At 36.2% G+C, this 19,529-nt stretch overlaps 1 protein-coding gene across 1 annotated transcript in view; it reads right to left on the bottom strand.

Moving 5' to 3' along the window:
• The window catches only part of tspan4a (tetraspanin 4a), a 56,538-nt gene that overhangs the window by 17,871 nt on the left and 19,138 nt on the right, over positions 1–19,529 (bottom strand). Inside the window, exon 2 of the mRNA XM_015018245.1 lies at positions 18,596–18,670. Within this exon, the coding sequence (XP_014873731.1) occupies positions 18,596–18,670 (75 nt within the window). The remainder of the gene's footprint in view (positions 1–18,595; positions 18,671–19,529) is intronic.

Raw genomic sequence — 19,529 nt, 5'->3', positions numbered from 1 at the left:
TTCAGGCATGAGTTTGGAGAAACTGGTGGCTGGTGTCAGAAAACTGAGTCAACAGCCCTTGGGAAAGATGATCCTTGTGTTTCAGCTCGGTTTATTCGTTCTTTATTCTTTCTTTAGAGTCATTACTACATCTACACACATGCATTATTTACCTTTACAACAACTCTGACATCACTGAGGTCACCTGAGAGTTTACTGCAATCCTTTAAATAACACTAGAAAAGCTCTGTTCAATAAAACAGATGTAGAAATGTGGGAAAATGCAATCCAACGAGAGAGAGATGAACCGACAGGGTCAGTGTAGAACAGTCTTTAAAAATGCTAAGTCATTCTCAGTTGAATCAAGGAACTTTTCAACTTTATATTTTACTTTTAGTAAACATAAATGTAAACTTTTAACTTTTAGACATTTTTGGTTTGTATTGTTTCTCGGCTGCAATGGGAGCAACAGGAATTCATCGTGATAATGAACGTCTGACCGACAACAGCTGCTTTTCTTTAAGCCTGGATAATGCTGGCAGAATATTCTCACAGAAACTTTGCAGACTGTATTTAACTTTACTTCCAATCTAACTGAAATGATAAATAAATTGAAACCTTCTTTGTTTCAAAGCTGACTAATTTATTTTATGTATTGTCTGACTGGAAAGGGGTAGATCAAAAACGCAGATATAATTTTCAACTGTCTTTTATTCTGTTAATACAAATCCATGACCCTCAAATTTACAAAAAAAAAAAAAAAAAATCTTAAAAATGAATGAATGAAAAAAACTGTATTTTTCTTGGTCTCCATGTATTTCAGATAAAATAAGTGTATGCATATGTTGCTCTTTAAATGTGAAAGCACCACGTTCTGTGCAAGATTTAGATCTAATCTAATATGATTCATTTTGTATGGGCTTGGTTGTCTGCCTTTCTTCAGCACAGAATCATGGTGACACATCCAGCTGAGCAGCATTTCAGACCAGCTGGAAAAAGTGTCATTTATTCATTATATATTTATTTTTCAAATTTCTCCTCAGGGATTTTTGTGCATATTTTTGGTATAAGATAATAAGCAACTAATGGTAAATTATCACACCAAGTTTTGAAGGCGTACACATCATCAAAACAGAACATTTTGCTAGAGGAGCTTATCACAAACTTTCATGTTAAAACTGGCTAACATGAAAGCAACGACGTAAGATCAACACTTAAAACATAACAAGTAGCCGCTAGATGTGTCGCAGTGTTAAAATCAGCCTGAAGACAAAACAGAAACCCCAGGTCCAGATCTAGTTCCAGCTGTGGTAATTTTTTAGGTCCGTTCTCTACACTGTGAAATAGCTAACGATACAAACATCTCTGAAATATGCACAAGTTCTGGATGTCATTGTTATGGCGAGCTGCAGCTAACCTTTTTCTGGACATCTTTAGCCATGCTGGGCTGAATCCTTAACGGTCCCCAAATCTGTTTTAAAAGTCAGTTTTTTCTCATGAAAGTCAGTGTGTTTTTGAGGTGTAAACAAAGACGAAAATGTAATTTTTGCAAAATCTATCAATGTTATTGTGGACAAAATGCAAGTAATCATTATATTTCAAGACAAACAAATGCAACAAAAATAATTTTTTAGATTAATTTAAGTAACTAACTTTTGGTCAATACATCTGGACATAAATCTTAGAGAAACAACAGACTTTAGGAGTTTTGTAATGGTTTGGAAAGCTAAATTAAAATAAATAACATCTAACTGATTAAAATATATGTAAAATATGAAATTGTCACTGCTGATATATTCCAAGGTTCATGGCAACACATTTGTTTAGTCATAACTATTTGGATGTTTTTAGTTGTGAGTTTTATATGATAATTTGACATTTTGTTTATTATACCAGTTGATTACTTTAGTTAGTGTGAAATTATGCTAAAAATAAATCAAATGTTGCACTTGGATCAAAACTAAACATTTGTTACAGAGGATGCATCAAAGAAACTGAGATGAAAGGGAACTTTGAATGGAACAACAAATGACGCACAATGTAATTTCTTGCAACAATAAAAAGAAACAACTTGTCTATAAACCAGACCAGAATTGTACAAGCACCAGTATAAGTGGACCAGACACCCACATGCAAGCTATCTCCAAAGTGATGTAAGAATGAATGCAGTTCTTATGTCTAGTGGACTGGCTGAAGCCAGAACTCGTCTGAAGTTCTGCTATTTTAAAAACAGACAGAAAAAATACTTTTTTACTTAAATCTAAGTAGGTCATTAGTTAAGAGTGACTCCTGCGAAACTGTTGCAAGTAGTCTGTGCACAAAAAATGGGTGTACTTGTGGCTTAGCATTGATGTTGTCCTCAGGACTTCAGTCGCCCTTTAGCTACACAAGGCTAGTGAAAGATGGGCCATCAATTATTTATAAGGTAGGGATACGAGGAGAGATAAGAGATGTACATTGGGGAGAAGAACAGAGGAGAGACAAGATGAGGAAGAGAGAGGGAGTGAAGGAAGGAAGATGGGGGGCAGCTGAAAAAATAAACAGCCAAATGAGGGATGAGCCAAGAAGGAATGAAGGGGAGTGTATCTGAAAACACTTTGAAGGGAAGATGATGCAGTAATACAACTGCTTTAGTCTAGATTGTAGAAGAAGTATTAGCAGCACAAAGACTGTACAATATGACTACAAGGAACACAAGGCAGTGTCTTCTGAGGAGAGGAAATAGCATAAAGAAAAAATGCCTCAATTTAGTTGCTCCCTCCAAACAGTGGATATCCATTACCTGTGTCACAGATGTCGAGAACAGACAGCATAAGAATTGCAGAGAGGCAGATAAATGGAGCTAAAAAAAGAGAAAATTCTATGATAATGGTCCCTGTAGGGCTCGTATGGCTACATTATTTCAGTCTAAGAAGCCAAACTGCATAAAACATGACATATTTCATCTCCAGGAGTCATGGTACTTAAAGGAAAGAAAGAGACAGATTTTTATTTTTAGTGATTTATCGCTTCCTGCCTGTAATGTAGATTGTTTCCCTGTGAGTCAAACAGTTTAATGTTAAGTGGGGAAAATGCGTATTTCACGGTAATCCATGCATGTGAAGTAATTAAAAAGCACACAAGATTATAAATAAACTTGCACATAACGGAATATCACAGAGAATAAGTATGAAACACACACAGCACAGAAGCTGAATGGAAAAACTGAAATAGCTGAAATCTGTCGTTTTCAAAGCAATCCTGCTCCTTTCAGTGCTAATTAATATCTGCTGGTTTATAGTTTGAATTCATGGCCTGTAAAAAGGTTTCTCGTTACCAAGATGCCACAGAAGAAGCATTTCGGCAGAAAAGGGCCCTCTCAAGAGTTTCTAAATCTGATTGTAGCAAATCACTGATGGTATATTTCTAAACTGAGTGCTGCAGAGAGCAATGTTTAGACCACAGAAGTGGAACTCCAGTCCTTGAGGACAGGCGTCCTGCTACTTTTAGATGTGTCTCTGTGTCAAAACACCTGAATCCCATAATTAGGTCATTAACAGGACTCTAAAGCAGTGTTTTCCAACACTGGTCCTCAAGGCACACAGCTCTGCATGTCCCCCTGCTTCAGCACACCTGATTTCAATAGATGGCTGATTAACATGCTCTTGCTGAACTGCAATAATTTGAATCAAGTGTGTTAAAACAGGGAAGCATCTAAAACATGCAGGGCAGTATGCCTGGAAGAGCAGGGTAAAAAAAAGAACCCTACTGCTCTATGTAACTTAAGTGAAGGGGATTCAATGTTTTGAAGTGTGTTGGATTTAGGACACCTAAAAAAGTTGAAGGACACCAGCCATCGAGGACTGGAGACCATACTCGGGGAGAAAAAAGAACATTTAATCAACCAAGTGCTCCTTGCAAGATTCCAGACAGGGATAAACCAAATTAAGAGCAAGCCTTGTCTATGAACCTTTGGCCACTTGCAGAGAGCTTCAAAGAGATCTAGACTTAGCAGGTAAAGTTTTTCCATTTAAATAAAACAATGAATGGAACCAGAAAGAAATCTATCTGTACACTCTGTTGAGCAAGACTCCACTGCTTAAGAAAAGAATGGTGACGCTCTTTTAAAGGTTACTGCTGATCATTTGGACAAGGCAATGAAATACTGGTAATAATGATAATAATAATAATATAATCTGGTCAGATGAAACTAAAATTTAACTCATTGAAAATAACTGCATGCACCATGTTTGAAAGAGGAATAGCACTGCAAGTCAACCCAAAAGGACCATACAGCAAAGTTGTTTTTCAGCACGTACTGGCAGAGAGGAAGCTGAAGGAAGGAAGACTTGAGAAGTTTACTGGGAACTTCTTTAAAACAGTGACAAGATTTCATCCAGACAATGATCCCAAACACAAAACCAAAGAATCTCTCAAAAGCAAAGCTGCAAGAATAGTCCAAAGACTTTAGTCAAAATACGAGTCTATTAAAAGTATCAAAGAACAGAATGTATAAGACACTCTAATCACAGAATAATAAGTGAAAACAGTTTATGGAGTTTATAGGAGTCATAATCACATCTGAACAATGCATGTGGCTTCTGTCTTCATGCAGGAGATACTCTGAAACTTTCATGATCCAACAATAAAATAAAATATACTACAGTAAGCCTGTTTAATACTGATTCCCTGTCTTATGTAAATTTATTGCAAATAACATATTCATGGGTTATTTCCCCTTTTGATATGTGTGGATTACTTACAATGTTCCTAACATCACAGGCTAATTTAATGTCAATAGCCTCACTTGAAATACATTTGCTGCAAGAACATTGTGTTCAACACTTATTTCCACCTGCTCAGAATCATACTAAGCGAAATATGTAAAACAAAAACAAAACAACAAAAAAAAAGCAACAGAAATATGTACCCCTAGTCTGTCCACAGTGTTCTTGCCCATTGGCAAGACTTGATTTCCTGCAAATGGCACCGTTTTATCTTTCTGCTGAGCGAGCCAACATTAAACTCCCTAGACATCGAACCAATTTGAACCAAAGTCAATGTTTTTCAAGGGCGTTCTTTTGGACTTTGCACAGACTCTTTGCTTTCCTCAGGTTACAACAAAAGCCTAACCCTTAATCGAAGGTATGCAGGACCGGGGTTTTATCCTTTCGAAGAATGAACATTTGTCGTTCCTTTGCCTCAAGACAGATTGTTCAATATTTGTAAATTTAGACAACTCTTCTCCTAAATAATCCCCTCCAGAGCCTGGTCTTAAATTTGTACAGATAATAAATGAGGCAAGCAAGTGCCAAGGTTTTAGGGCCTCTTTCTCTGACTTTTAATTCTTTACTCTGGGGCAGCAATAACATACGTTAATTATTAAAGCTCTTGGTTCTCCCCTTTTAGAGACTAATCTCAGTCCTTAGCCAGGGCGAATCAATTGCAATTCAAACTCTTTCCTTCCACTCCTTCTAATCAGTGCCTGATTAACACTTGGCATACTTGGTAAACTTGAGTACACAATCAATGTCACTAACAGGAAGAAGCAGTAAGCCAGCAGAATCAAAGCTTTAAGGAATAATAGCTGTGAGGATTTATCCAGGAAAGTATCATGCATGTCAGACAGTTGCAAAAAGTCAAGACTCAATCTAAGAAACTTTGGGATTCAGGATTTTACATGTTTAGTAAAGCCAAAAACTTGACAAAGATTACTATGTCTTAATGTTGACACTCCAGAAATCTGTGTGAAGAAGGAAAAGGTTTGAATGTGCAGCCGAATTTCTCTTAAAGTTTTTCGCCTGCAGCTATTGGCATCAACAGGTGGATCTCGCTGACATCGTGTGGCTTTAGTCTGTCAGCTGTTCAACATCAAAGCAGATCTATTTCTATCCTTTGACGTTTCATCACCTTTTAGCTGCCGCTGTTTCAGTGTTTGATGCTAAGAATGAGTCATGATGAAAACAAAATAAGTTCAAACCCCAGGGGACAGTGTCTCAGAGTCTGCTTGGTTATTACTGAGATGGTGGTTTTATTTGGAAAATCCACAAATGACATGCATGAATGACAGGGGACAGCTTTCAGATTCAACAAATGTTCAAAGACAGAGATGACTCAAGACAGTGGTCCACAGATGGAGAGAAATATTATTTTTAGAGGTTCTGGGTTCAATCCTATTCATTTATGTTATGCAAGTTATCTGTCTTCTTCTTAAAATTGGTAAAATATCCTTTTAACATTAATATCCATCAATGTTGCCTTATGAAGTAAAGCAGAACTGCTGTTTGTGGTTTTTCTAATTGATGCAAAAAGTGAATCATACATACATAAACACACATGCACATACATGTATACACATGTATATGTATGCATATACAGAGACAAAGAGAGAGACGAATAGACAGAGAAAGAGAGGGAAAGAGAGAAAAGTTTGGGTGCAAGAGCAAAATGTTCACTTTTCACCGCTCAGACAACCGAGAAAATTGCGAACTCAATTTTTTCAGCCCAAGGTTTTGATGTTATTCCCACCTCCTGACAAAGTGATGCAAACAAAGTGTTGAGAAGCTGTTTGTTGCCTAAATTTAGAAAGAAAGTGTAAAAAATGCATCTTAAAGATTGGAAAGAAAAACAATCTGTTGATTTAAGTTAGTTTGTGTGCTATATTCCTGTCTCATCCTTTCACACAATAAATGTGCATAGAAACACGAACACAAGACTGCAGTTTATAGCTTTTTAAAACCTTTTCATTATCAGAAGTATGAAACAGTATGAAAAGTTATGGTATTTATGTTAACTGAACATAAGATATTGCTGTAGGTCTTACAAAACAAAATCCAATTTCTGTTTCCACCTTACATTGCTCTAAATTGCTCTCTGTGCTGTCAATTGCTTGCTATGTTGTCCCAAAATGCCAACTAAAATCTAAAAGCATCTACAATAATCTAACAGCTGCTGTTAAAGTGGGAGAAAAAATTAGATTTGCTCACTTAAAAAGAAATAAACCGTCTCTCATTGCTATGGTAGTTTAATTCTGATAAAGACTGATGGAATATTGGCTAAAACAATCCACAATATCACACATCAAACATAGACAACATTAGTTACAAACTGATTAGCATGAATGAAATAAGTATTTAACTTGGATAGGATTTTCCTTTCAAAGATTGGTTGGTTGCTCGTGTGGGAAAAAGATTGCATGATTAGTTTTATCTAAAAGCAGACAATCCCAGTCTCAACCCATTACACATACAAAGCACATCTGTGCACAGGATCGAGTTCTTCTATCCCAACCTCTCCAGCACAAGCATAAGAAAGACCACAGAGCTGTTAGACGATGTTGGGAACAAGATAATGGATCTGCACAAAGCCGAAATGGGCTACAAAACCATCGGCAAAAAGCTTGGTTAGAGAGCGATAAATGTTGGTGTGATTATTTGAAAAGGTTCAGAAATATTAAATTACTGGTCTGGAGCTTCATAGAGGATCTTGGTTAATGGAGTGAGGAGGGTCATGAGAAAAGTGAGGGATAAACACAGAAGGAGATTACTGACGATGGTAAATCAGTTGGGATGATGGTCAACACCTTTCAGTAGAACAACATGGGTGGATTGAAATACTGCAGCAAGACGAACACAAAGTTCATCTTGCTGCTTTTGTTGAGTCTTTCAGCAGACGTCTAAAGGTCACAGTGAAGACCAACTCATTGCCATCAACTCAACATGCTGTTTTTGAAGCCAAAGAAAACCTGAGTGAGCTACAAAACAAAAATCTCAACAGTCAGGTACAAAGGGTGAAAGCACTCAATGACGAGATCAATGGAGTCGCCAAAGAAAAATCACTTTTTAATAAATAAAAAGATCAAGTATACATTGCTCAGATGCACCATTCAGTTGAATTTCTATTGACTTACATTATAAAGCAACAATTAACCGACATCTTAAAACACTTGACAAACAATATCATATAAACCCATCCAATTTACAAACAGAAGTATGCGTATGTGTCTAAACTCCTTGTTCGCTGATGCAAAACTAACTTAATTCTCAAAAGAATCAAAGAAAACGCTGCCATATTCCCAGTTTGGACTTGTGATTCTGACTGAACCTGTCTACTGTAATATCACACAGTTTTATTTAATATTTTTCTAAGAGCGTTTATGTTTTCCAATTTTGCTGAAAGCATCTCTCTGGTGTCTTCCTTCATTATCAACATCTTGACCTGATTGCAATTTAAATCACATATAATTACCACCTTAGCAATTCTCTGATATTATCTACAGCAGTTAAAAACTGAAAATTCCCCTGTCACTTTTATCCCAAGTCTTCACAAACAAATGTCTTGTCTGTTTGCTGATCATCTCAATTTGTCACCGGTATTAACATCGCCCTGATGTGGGTATGTTTTAGTAATGGGATTAGCCAGGGGTGTTTACCTAATTGCGTTTCTACAGTCTGCTTGAAATGAAAATTTCCCAGGCTTGAAATGTATTCTGACAGCAGAGCTGCATTTTGATATCTTGACAATCAGAAATGTTTCGATGGCTGATGCCAGAATGTAAATGATGCAGAGCAATCACACTTGCAGCCTTTCAGTGGGTCACACATGAGTGCTTGAAATTTTACTTGCATTTGAAACAAACAATTCACAGCATTTGCAATGCAATTTCCTTTTAAGGAAAATTGCACCATTTCTCATAAGTGTATAAAACGTGGAAGCTAGATAAGAGGTGAAGACAGAAATGTGAAATCGTGACTGACAGAGGAAGTAGATCCTGTTTGTTATTTATTTATTTTTTTTCTTAGAAGAAATAAAGATGTTGATTGAAGTCACAAGAAAATTTGAATTTTAGACACAGGATGAATTGATGAAATTCATTTCAAACTTCAGATGGAGTTTGTTTCAGGGTTTTTTAATAGTTACCTTTTAAAACATGGTTTAAGCACTGGATAACAGGAATGCCCAATTCTCAGATTGGGACCAAACCCTTCAAGTATTGGTTTGAAGGATTTAGCAATAATATTCAACTCTTATAGAATTGGTTGTTACTGCAGTCACTTTTTGGATTATTATTATTGGGTTTATGCCAACATTTCTGTTATACAAAACTATCTTATGAGTTGAAATGTTTGCAATTTTAGTACTATTTATTGAACATCATTCCTTGCCAAATATGCCTACCACTTTGGTCAATTTATTTATCTGACCCTAATTATTTAAAACAAAATAAAGTTTTATATTACTTTATTTTGCTACACAGAAAAAGAAACATGGCCTCCAGGCCTCCTGTGTTTGTAACTTTATGATTAACTTTGAAGGCACCACGAACCCTCCGGTTCACGGATTGGGTCCGCAGGAGATCCAGCATGACCACAGCTCCTTCTTCACATGACAACTCCATAACCTTACCTTGACTCACCCCAAAGCACATAAGCAGATAGAAAACCAACCCTACAACAGCCTGCGCGACAAGCCATTGAGCTGCAGAGGAAATACCTCATGCTGCACTGACCTAATGACAGCAGAGAGAGGTGAGAACACAAATACTCCCGGCAGGATGAGCAACACTGCAAAGGTTTGTGTTGTGGTCGTTTGTTAGCCTTTCTGCTTTTATGAGACAGCTGAGCCACAGGAGAGACAGAGCGGCGTCATAAAGCAGGACCACTCTTGGTTTTAAATGCTTGAAACTACATAAAACTGTTAATCTGATAGGTTGGATCAATGCACTCACAGCTTTAGAAACATTTCAATGCCTTTTCATTGTACAATGCGCACCACATGACCTGAACTGAACTGCTTATTTTAATAGCTAATGGTTGGGGGGTAAAAATCAACTCAAGTGCAGTTTAAGTGGGACAATTGATGTTCAGCAATGCAATTTTTATTTTATGAATCATTTGACTCTTTGAGGTGTTAATTGCGACACATCATTGACCAATATAAGGTTATTTTCCAAAGCCAGTTCTCCTAACTTTCCTCCATTTGATGGTCTCATTTATAAAACAAAACTTTAGTCAAAAATTTGAAACATTTTGATCAAACTATCCCTGAAAATTTCCTCTATAAATAATTACATTTTAAACCAAAGAAAAAAATCTAAAAGATTGCTCAGAAAAAAACATGGCTGGATTTAAATGTTTCATCTAACACTCGTGTCAATAATTTGAGCCTATGTTGTGTTACGTAGTTTTCTATTTTTACAGTCTAATGTAAATTGTTCATAGCCCACACAATCTTTCACCTGTATTGATCTTTCCAGTATGAATACTTTCTATTGGTTGACTTTATTTCATTGTTGAATTTTTAATATTCCTACATGTCTTTAATGAGTTATCACTCCATAAGAAGTATTGCTACAATTAACACTTGCCCAGTGGTGACAATTTTTACAGTGAATGTTTCTTTGCCCAACAAACAAAAGCATAACATGTAGACTATTAGAAGAATATTAACACAGTATATCTTCTAATAAACACTTTGTCAATATATCTTATGAAAAACATAGTCATTATCTAGTTTGTTCATTGACAGGTATAATTCTTTTTGGTAGTTCAGAGTGAATATGCATGGAAGCTAAGAGTTTGATTATATGTCTCCTACAAAAACATAATGTGAAAGACTACAAGATGTTATTAATCTTGGCATTCTGTAATTCTTTCTGATTTCATTCTGCACAACACACGCCTGTGTGGTAAGGCAGATGTTTTCATTAACTCACTCTGTAATTATTTCTCTCCTTAGAACTAAGTCGGTATTAACAGGCTGACGCAACCTGACATTTTGTTTTCCCCACTGTTAATATTTCTAATACCTTCCTAGAAAACAATTCCTTCACTTACTTTATTATGCTTTTTATGCTGTTTATTTATTTACACAGATAAAATGCACATTTCATTAACCTTCTACAAAGAGCAATGCATGGCATGAGGTTATAGCAACAAATGCTAATTTCCACTTGGAGTTGTTGGACAGATTTACGTAATCAGTGTGATGTAACAGATTATAAATTAGTAAAAAACCAGTTTAGTAATTAATTACATACATGTCTGGCAAGTTATTATTCAGATATCACTAAAACAAAGCAAACCAAATTACAAACCTTCATCGATAATGAGTACAAAGCAACTTGTTTAAGAGATTTTTTAAAAACCATCTTAGTCTTTTCTAAGTCATTAACTCCTCAAAGCTTAGTTTTATGGTGGAAGGAACAATATCATTGTTGGGAAAAGCCAGAGGAAGTGCTATTTGCCATTTGCCACAGCGGAAACAAAAACTGACATTTTTGACTGTCATGAAGAACTTTTTATCCCTACACATCAATCTGAAGACATCATCTCTGAGGTAGTGGTGCCTCAGAGATGATGCACCATGCTCATAGGAAGATAGGTGGCGCTAATTCCAGGAGAAAAACTATTCAAGGCTGAAAAAGACTTAAAACTGTGGCAAGACAGGTGAGCGAATGTAGTCTATGTACAAACCTGGTGGTTTCCATTGAGATGGTTTTAAATAAAAAAGTAAAATATTTATTGTCAATGTTTTTATTTTTTTTATTTTGACAATTATTTTATTTACAGACCTAATATGTCTTTACATTAGGGAAAAATGTAAATTTGGTCTTTTTATTCTGTTGGGCATATTTTGTGTAGATATGGAAAGATGCTTATTTTTAAACTGCTAAAAACTTGTTGGGTCATCATCCTTTTGACATGAAAGGAAAACACCACAAGGCCATAAACCAACCCAGAGATGCCATTAAACATTAGAGCATTTATTTTCAACAACCCCGACACTGCATTGCTCATTTTTATTCTATGTGGCACTTCAATCCACACTGGTTCCACTGAATTTAACCTTACAAGACCTTTTCATCATCCTTAGGAAACAACAAAGTGCAACAAACAGCAACAGTTTCAGGCTTCTGGAAGATCTGTGAGCTGCTTGATGTAGCTTCCAGCTGCGACACTCAGCTCTTTATCAGGTCTAAAGCAGGTGTAATAAACCAGACCACTGAGCATGACCATCCCTGAAGCATGGGATAGTGTTCATCAACATGCACCTACTGTTGCACTGTGTTTAGGTTACAACATCTAGAAAAAGAAAGCACTTGCATTTACTTTTACTCTGCAGGCCCGCTTCCAGGATGTAACGGTGGTGTTAGAGGGGGGTAAAGAGGAAAGGGTCCAGATAATCTCAGATAAAGAAAGGCTCTGAAAACCAAGTGGTAGATAAAAATCAAAGCAATCCTGGTGGGAACTGAAATAGTATTTTGCTTCTTGTAATCTGATATAGCAGGATTGGAATTCAGCTCAATAAAATGTTTTTATAGTATCGGATAATAAGCTGATGCCTCCGGGTATTTCTTTTTGTAGATATTGTAAATTTTAACCTTTTGTCCCCTACTCAACAAATAAAGTGCAGGACATTAGAAAATGAGGATAGAAATAGAGGTTTTGAGTGTTTAATATCAAAATATTCCGTCAGGAGAGGTGCTAAGATGGCACTATAGAGCAATTAAAACACAATAGAACGAGCGCTTCCCACTTGTGCCAGGAACTGGTACATTAAAGTGGGGGTTACATCCCTCCCTGTGGTAGGTGAAGGGCAAAACAGCTTCACAGAAACATCTACAACAAAAAAATATAGTATTTTACAGTTAAGAGATGGTACTAAAGGTGTTTTTTCTATCACACTTGTAGAGGAGAAATGAAATAAAAATAGCACTTCTGAAACTAAAGCACCACTTGTTATAGGTAGCATTGGTACTAGAGCACAGATCACCGATAGAAGTTGTTTGACAAGGACCTAATAATGGCTACCATGAGTAAAAAGTGCAGAATTGCTGAATTCAATCATGTGTTTATAGAATTTTGCTGTTTGGCTATCTTTAAGGCAGAAAGGTATTATAACAAGCTTGTTTTGTTAAGTTTTGTAGTGATGCCGCTGAGGTACTGATGCTGCCAATGTTTGTTCCAGCATTGACAATAATTAGCCACCAAAATAAACTTTCCTCCAGCTTGGAATCAAATGTTTTTGCTGCCAGCCAAGACCGTGAAAAGCTAGAGAAACAATGCTCTGTTGGTGAATCAACATGGTGGAGTAAAGAAAAGAGCTGAGTCCAACCTTCAACTTTCCTCTGTATAGTGTGTTTGACTATATATGTATATTTAAAGGCAAGCTATTTTCAGTGGAAACTTGTAAATATAAAAATGCATTCGATTAACTTGTATAATATAAGGAAATAAGCATTATTGGCTTGCTTACTCCTGTGGGATTAGCCATTTCCTCGTTTGGAGGAAGAATGGAGAACATTAGCAATTGAAATTTTTAAGCTTCACCTTAAAATATCAACTCACATGACTCCAGAAACTTGGGATTATTATTTGTTAAGCCAGATATTCAAAAGGACAATGATGAATACATAAGGTAAGCCCACCTGCAGTTATTAAACTTTTAAGTGGCATTTCTTTGCATCTCATTAGTTCAGTCCATAATTCTGGACAACATGATTTTAAGAGTTTAATTTGATAAAATACAGAAAAATATATTGTTAAATACAAGTTAATTTTTTGTATTTATTGCAAGAGTTAGCTTTTTTGAAGTCTACAAGCTTGCAACTGGTTTGGGGTTTAGGCTCAGGTGGACGAACTCCCAGACCCAACTTCTGACTTAAGAGGTACAGAGCAGGGCGCTTCACGGTTACAAGAAGGTTGTGAGTTTTATTTCAGGATTAGTTGTTTCGGACAGTTTGGTTCCTTGCACTGTCTAAAACCCTAACTGTTAGGTTTACTGGTCACTCTAATCAGATCCAGTCCTCTGCTGGACAAATAATCACTGAAACGAGGAACTGGAGCTCATCACCCCAGTTCTAAAGTATTTACAATGACTCCCTGTACCTCAAAGAATAGACTTTAAAATACTTTTGCTGGTTTATAAATCACTGAATGGCAACCAAAGTACATTAAAGACTGCACTATCAGTCTTTAAGGCTACTCAGGTATTCTGAATTAAGTCCACTCCTCTGATTCCGATACACGGAGAAACACAGAGAAGCAGCATTAAGTTTTCATGCTCCACTAATCTGGAACAACGCTCCAAAAAACTGCAAAAATGCTGAAACTTTGAGTTCTTTTAAATGAATAAAAGCCATTTGTTTAGAGTTGCGTTTGAATGTTCTGTGTTCAAAGGTTGGAATTGCCCTGATCAGACTGATGTGAAAAAGTTATATGGGTTAATAACATCATAACTGAGTCACCTTTGCCTGCTTTGCCGCACATTGCTCTTCAAACTCTAACCAAGCTGATTCCCCTTAATCTTTAAAAAAAAGTTGGTTATCTCCCTTAAACAAATGTGTAGCTATAGGAACAGTTTTACCATCCAATGCAACATCCACATATGTTCAAACAATTACCCACAAACATTATTTTTTCTTGGGTTTGTCCTTCTGTTCTGAAATGCTATGAGGCAGTCTAAGATTTGATAAGGTTAAAAATGAGCTACTTAATGTATAACATATGTATGCACAATAACTGGATAAAGTTACGTTGGTCCTACCAGACTTGAAACTGCTCTTTACAGAATATGTTCTGTTTCCAGTTCTTCCAGCAGTTTCCAAAGTAGAAAAGAAATCTCAGGGGGAGTGTTCAGTTCCTGCTGTTTAAAAAAGCACATCAGACAGTCCCTGTAATGGCCACCCATTCTTTACAGTGATGGATTTCCCACAGTGCAACAGCTCAGCATACCTTCCGCAACTTTTTACTGTGTTCTGTCGCTAATCGCCCCCTGGGTTGAAAAACAATTTATTCAGGCTCTGAAAAATGAACATTAAGGAACACATATACTAAGAGAAAGTTTTGCTGCAACAAAGGTGGACATTTGTTAAAGGCTGAACCGAGCTGAGTGGATGAATTGGAAAAAATAACAACACAAGAAAAAAGTGAGTTACATCATCAAAGACAAACAGCTTTGGAAATAACACAAATTAGGCAATTTATATAATAACGTAAGAATTGTAAAAGCTAAGAGATAAAAGCAGGAACAAAGTGAATATCTAAGGAGCAAAACAAAGAAAGACTTGAAAAATAACAAAGCGGGCTGTTATTTATCAAAATACACAAATAAATTACAGCAACGTTGGAACTGGCCTCAGTCTTAAAAATAAATCTTGTAAAAGAGGTAGATATAAAATATTTGTCTTAATACCATCCTGCCTGACTACTTGAATTACTCTAATAGTAAATTATTCAACAGTGATTTAATTTAAACTTTAGAACTCGTTTTGACCTCAGTCAAAATGGATGATCATGAATTTTTTGGATACAATACACTGAAGATGAACTATTACTTAAATCATTTAACGAGGCTTTGAAAAAAAACACACACTCACAAACACACACACACACACACTCACAAAATGAAGTAAATGCTTTGCTAAAGTTTAGCCAAAGGCAAAGGAAGGATGTATACGAGGGCCCAGGGATTCCATTAATATTCTATATTTATAATTTAATTGTTATTAATCATGTTGAATTATATATCACAAAAATGAAATTGTTTGTAAATATCATCAAAGTTATTAGGAAAAATAAAAGAGCACTTCTGGAAACCTGACATTCATAATCAGGAAGATGCATTCATTATCTACTGCATTATAATACATAACAAGTCTAGCTATTGAATGCATGCAACAATTTATAATGTTGATTTAGTTTCTTTTAAGTTTCAAATAGATATCCTAAATTATAACACTGATACTGTAAGTAAGCGTGTCCTCGTAAGAAAGAACTTAAATTGATTTCTTAAATAATAGCTACAGAGAAAGGACCACCAGTCATGAAAGCTGATGAAATTACAACAAAGACAATTGGAAACTGCAAACATCAACTGCCATGGATCAAGGGGAGAAAAATAATGAGCATATTACAACAGTGAATCACTTAGCAATTAAAACGTGTCTCAAAAGCAACAAAGCACGAGTATGTCTTTGGTTATTAATGGTTTAAAATGTTTGACAAAAAGAGTAAGGCATTGAGTTCCACATCTAGGTTGTCATGGGCCCAAAAATGTTTAAATCTCCCTCAGAATTAAAGACTTAAATAACTTTTATCAAATTTTCAGACTTCAGTGAACCTAGCAATAACTGATTGCCAGACATCATTAGAGATGCTCTGTTAATGCTAATCTTAGAGCTCTTGTGTACTTTAATCACCGTATTTCACTAGGGAGACTTGAATGATCTATAATCATTGTGCAGAAGATAAACAGAGGTTTTAGATTGCCGTCTTGTGAATTTGTGATGTTATTATAAAATAGCAAATAACAGAAAGAGTGATCCGAGGTTTTGAAAAACTGACTATAATTACAAAGCACACAAATAAAAATCCAAGTTTTACTGTAAAATACCTTCATTTAACTTTCTTATCATTGTCAAAGCTTCACTCCTCTGCCCGTCAGATACACAACCACTGTCCTCATGGGACAGTGATTAAAAGAAAAACTTACATTTATCATAACAGCGAGACTTTGCAAATTAGCATTTGAAAAAGCCACATTCAAAATCAAACTTTTGACTCAGCAATGGTTTGGAGAACAAATTTGCACATAAAAGCGCCGCAGCTTTCATAATTGAGAAAAGATTGACTGGTCATCTTTTACACTTTCAACTATAATCGGTTTGCATTGGGGGAAATGGATCATGCTAAACGTTGCAAAATTATGAAGGCAGTGATCCTGATGTTTTGACCCAAACATTAAACATGAAAGGAGGATGATCCTGCATCTCAAAATCCAGAACGAACCACTGCTACAGGTGCAAGCTGGAGGTTTTGCATGTGGGCTTCAACCTAAAAACTGTTGAAAATCTGTGGATGGACATCAAAAGACCAGCACACGCAGAGCAGCCAAAGAGACTAACAGAGAGGCTTTTTCAAAGAGGGTCTGTGAAAATCTTCCAAGCTAGAAATGGAGAAAAATCAGCTTGCAACAAAAAGCTTTGACAAGTTGTGATATGGACCAAACGAGAACAGGGCATACTTTTACTTGGCAACGATGTTTGCTATTTTAAAACTAAAAGACGAAAATAAAAAAATAACCTTGGTTGAAACTTAAAAGGAATGCATCATCCTGAGCTTTAGACATCGGGAAATCAAATCTGAGTTCTCCTCAGCCATCATAAGCCCAGTTGTCTGTTTTTCTGTTAGAGCATTGTGGGGGACCTTTTAAAGACAGCCTCTCATGTTGTGATGAGATCTCACATTAGCTGTAATGGTTAGGCATTTTGGCAGTTAGGCATGATGCAATGAAGGGGAGGAAAGTTTTTACAAACTGAAATAATATACACGCAAAAATTTGAGAAGTGAGGCATGCATTTTTATTCAACCTCTTTTACTTTAATACTTTAAAATAAAATGCAGTGCAACCAATTGCCTTAGGATGGGGATATTACGTAAAATCAACTTATTTTTAGCATAATATTTTATTGTAATGTTATTCCCTCGTCAAAAATATTCCTGAAATGTAAGGAGGCCAAACTGTTTATGTTTGGTGTTTACTTGAAATCATATTGAAAGGCATATAATGTTTCTCTCTTCCATTTCATAGTTATGTCATATTTTACCTGCAACTGTCACAAGAAAGCCCAAAAAAATGTAATGAGGTTTGTAATTGCAACTTAATACAATGTGATCAAGTTGAAGGGGCATGGAAACCTTTACTCAGCACTGCAAACCATAAAGAAGGTTTTAAAAATTTGCTGTACATAAAACATGCAATACCTGGTACTACAAAAAGTAATGAAGTGTATAGAGGGATCAATTAGCAACTTTTACAAAAGCACTCTCCCCCTCGCAGAGGCTGAGTGTTATTTAATTTATATGTTGTAAAAATATTCAGAGTTTTAATGCAAATTTGCAAAAACCTACATTTTCTTAGAAGTGATAGTACATATAATTATCAGTCCTACATGAAAGATTGTTGTGTGGGGTTATATTTTTAAATCAATCTTGATTAATAAATTATTTCACACCTCAGTTGTGCACCACTCCCTTCTAAAACCTTCTAATCCAATTAATGCTGTGACATACCCCGACCTTGTTTTATTCTCTTACATTGAGAAGCAGAAAGGAAGACAGTCTATTTCATTTAAAAGTCACACAATCTTGGTTTCCGTCTGGAAACTAGTCAATAAAGCAAAGCATTCAAAGGAATGAAATGCAATGCTTACTCATCCAGTTCATTTTAACTTCCCCTTTCTTGTCTATTTACAAGAAAAAAAGCAGCTGAAGAAAAAAAATCAGCCGAGATTCCTAAAATTTATTCACAAGGAAAAGAAAATTATTTACTCAAGATTGTGACCCAGTGACACAAGAATCCCTTAGCTCTCACGACATTACAGAAAAATATTGCCAAGTACTTTCTCTAAGCTTTTCAGGAAGCTGACAAGCTCAGCTCTGCTCCCAGAGTCTTCAAAACCTCCTCACTGTGGAGACCGATGATTTTACATGCCACATTCAATCTGAGAAGTGAGCAATCTATGTGACCTGTGAAGGGCAGAAACCAGACAGGCCTCTTCCACAGCAATATTCCTTCTCATGTCGAGGCAGAGAAAATAATCACATGTAGCGTCAGAGTAATCGGTGTGTCTTACCTCATCTTGGTATATGAAGAAAAGCATGATGGAGAGAATTTCCAGGAAAAAGATAAGCAGGAGAAGGATGAAGAACTGTGAAGAAATGAGAGAAGGACTTCATGAGACAAATACTTTAGCAGTATGTGAAAAACATCTTTTGAGGATAACAAACGTGGCAGAATACATAAATAAGGCTATAGGAATTAGTGTTTAACTAAAACTTTTAACAAAGACTGTGCCAAAGCAGAAAAGTTAGGACCATCAGAGCAAACAGAATAGCTAGGTGATTTACAGTTGTCCTCCAGACACTTTTGAATTTGTAAAAGGAGCCACGTTTTATTCTCCACCAGTCCTCACCAACCCTGCCTCACTCTAGTGGCGAGGTTGAGCTGTTTGATGGGTCATACATCTTCCTGCAGGCTCATTTGAGTGTTTAAAACAGTTACGAGCTCATCCATCAACTCCTGTGCTATAGCACAGCTCTGATTCGCACACATACAAGAAGACTCACTAGGCACAGAGGAGGGAAATATTTCCAGAGACAACAGTACGGTTTTTCCAAGGGGTCACTAAATGAACTCAGCATAAGGACAGTGCTACCAAAGTCTCTACAAAAAGAACTACGGATCAGTTTTGAGCTCGAAGAGCCCAGGCTGCAGGTTGGTTTACACCAGGGGTCCCCAAACTTTTTCCTGTGAGGGCCACATAACTTTTCCCTTCTCTGGTGGGGGCCAGAGTCAGTTTGTAACAGAAAAAATGTGACCATTACAGGAGTGCCAAAATGTAAAAATGTATTGTTTTCCAGAAAGCACAATCAAATAACTCTCTCTGGGTTTTTCACAGAACAACAGTCAGGAAATAAATAATAACACTGTTAATGAAATAATAACCAAATAACCTTCTTTGGGTTCTTCACAGAAAAAATCCAGGAAGGATTATAGTCCGTATTTTC

The sequence above is a fragment of the Poecilia latipinna genome, unplaced genomic scaffold (assembly GCF_001443285.1).
Source record: "Poecilia latipinna isolate Pla-1442-1.1 unplaced genomic scaffold, P_latipinna-1.0 Scaffold2254, whole genome shotgun sequence".
In the NCBI taxonomy this organism is placed as follows: domain Eukaryota; kingdom Metazoa; phylum Chordata; class Actinopteri; order Cyprinodontiformes; family Poeciliidae; genus Poecilia; species Poecilia latipinna.
This window is presented reverse-complemented; position numbering and strand designations above follow the sequence as displayed.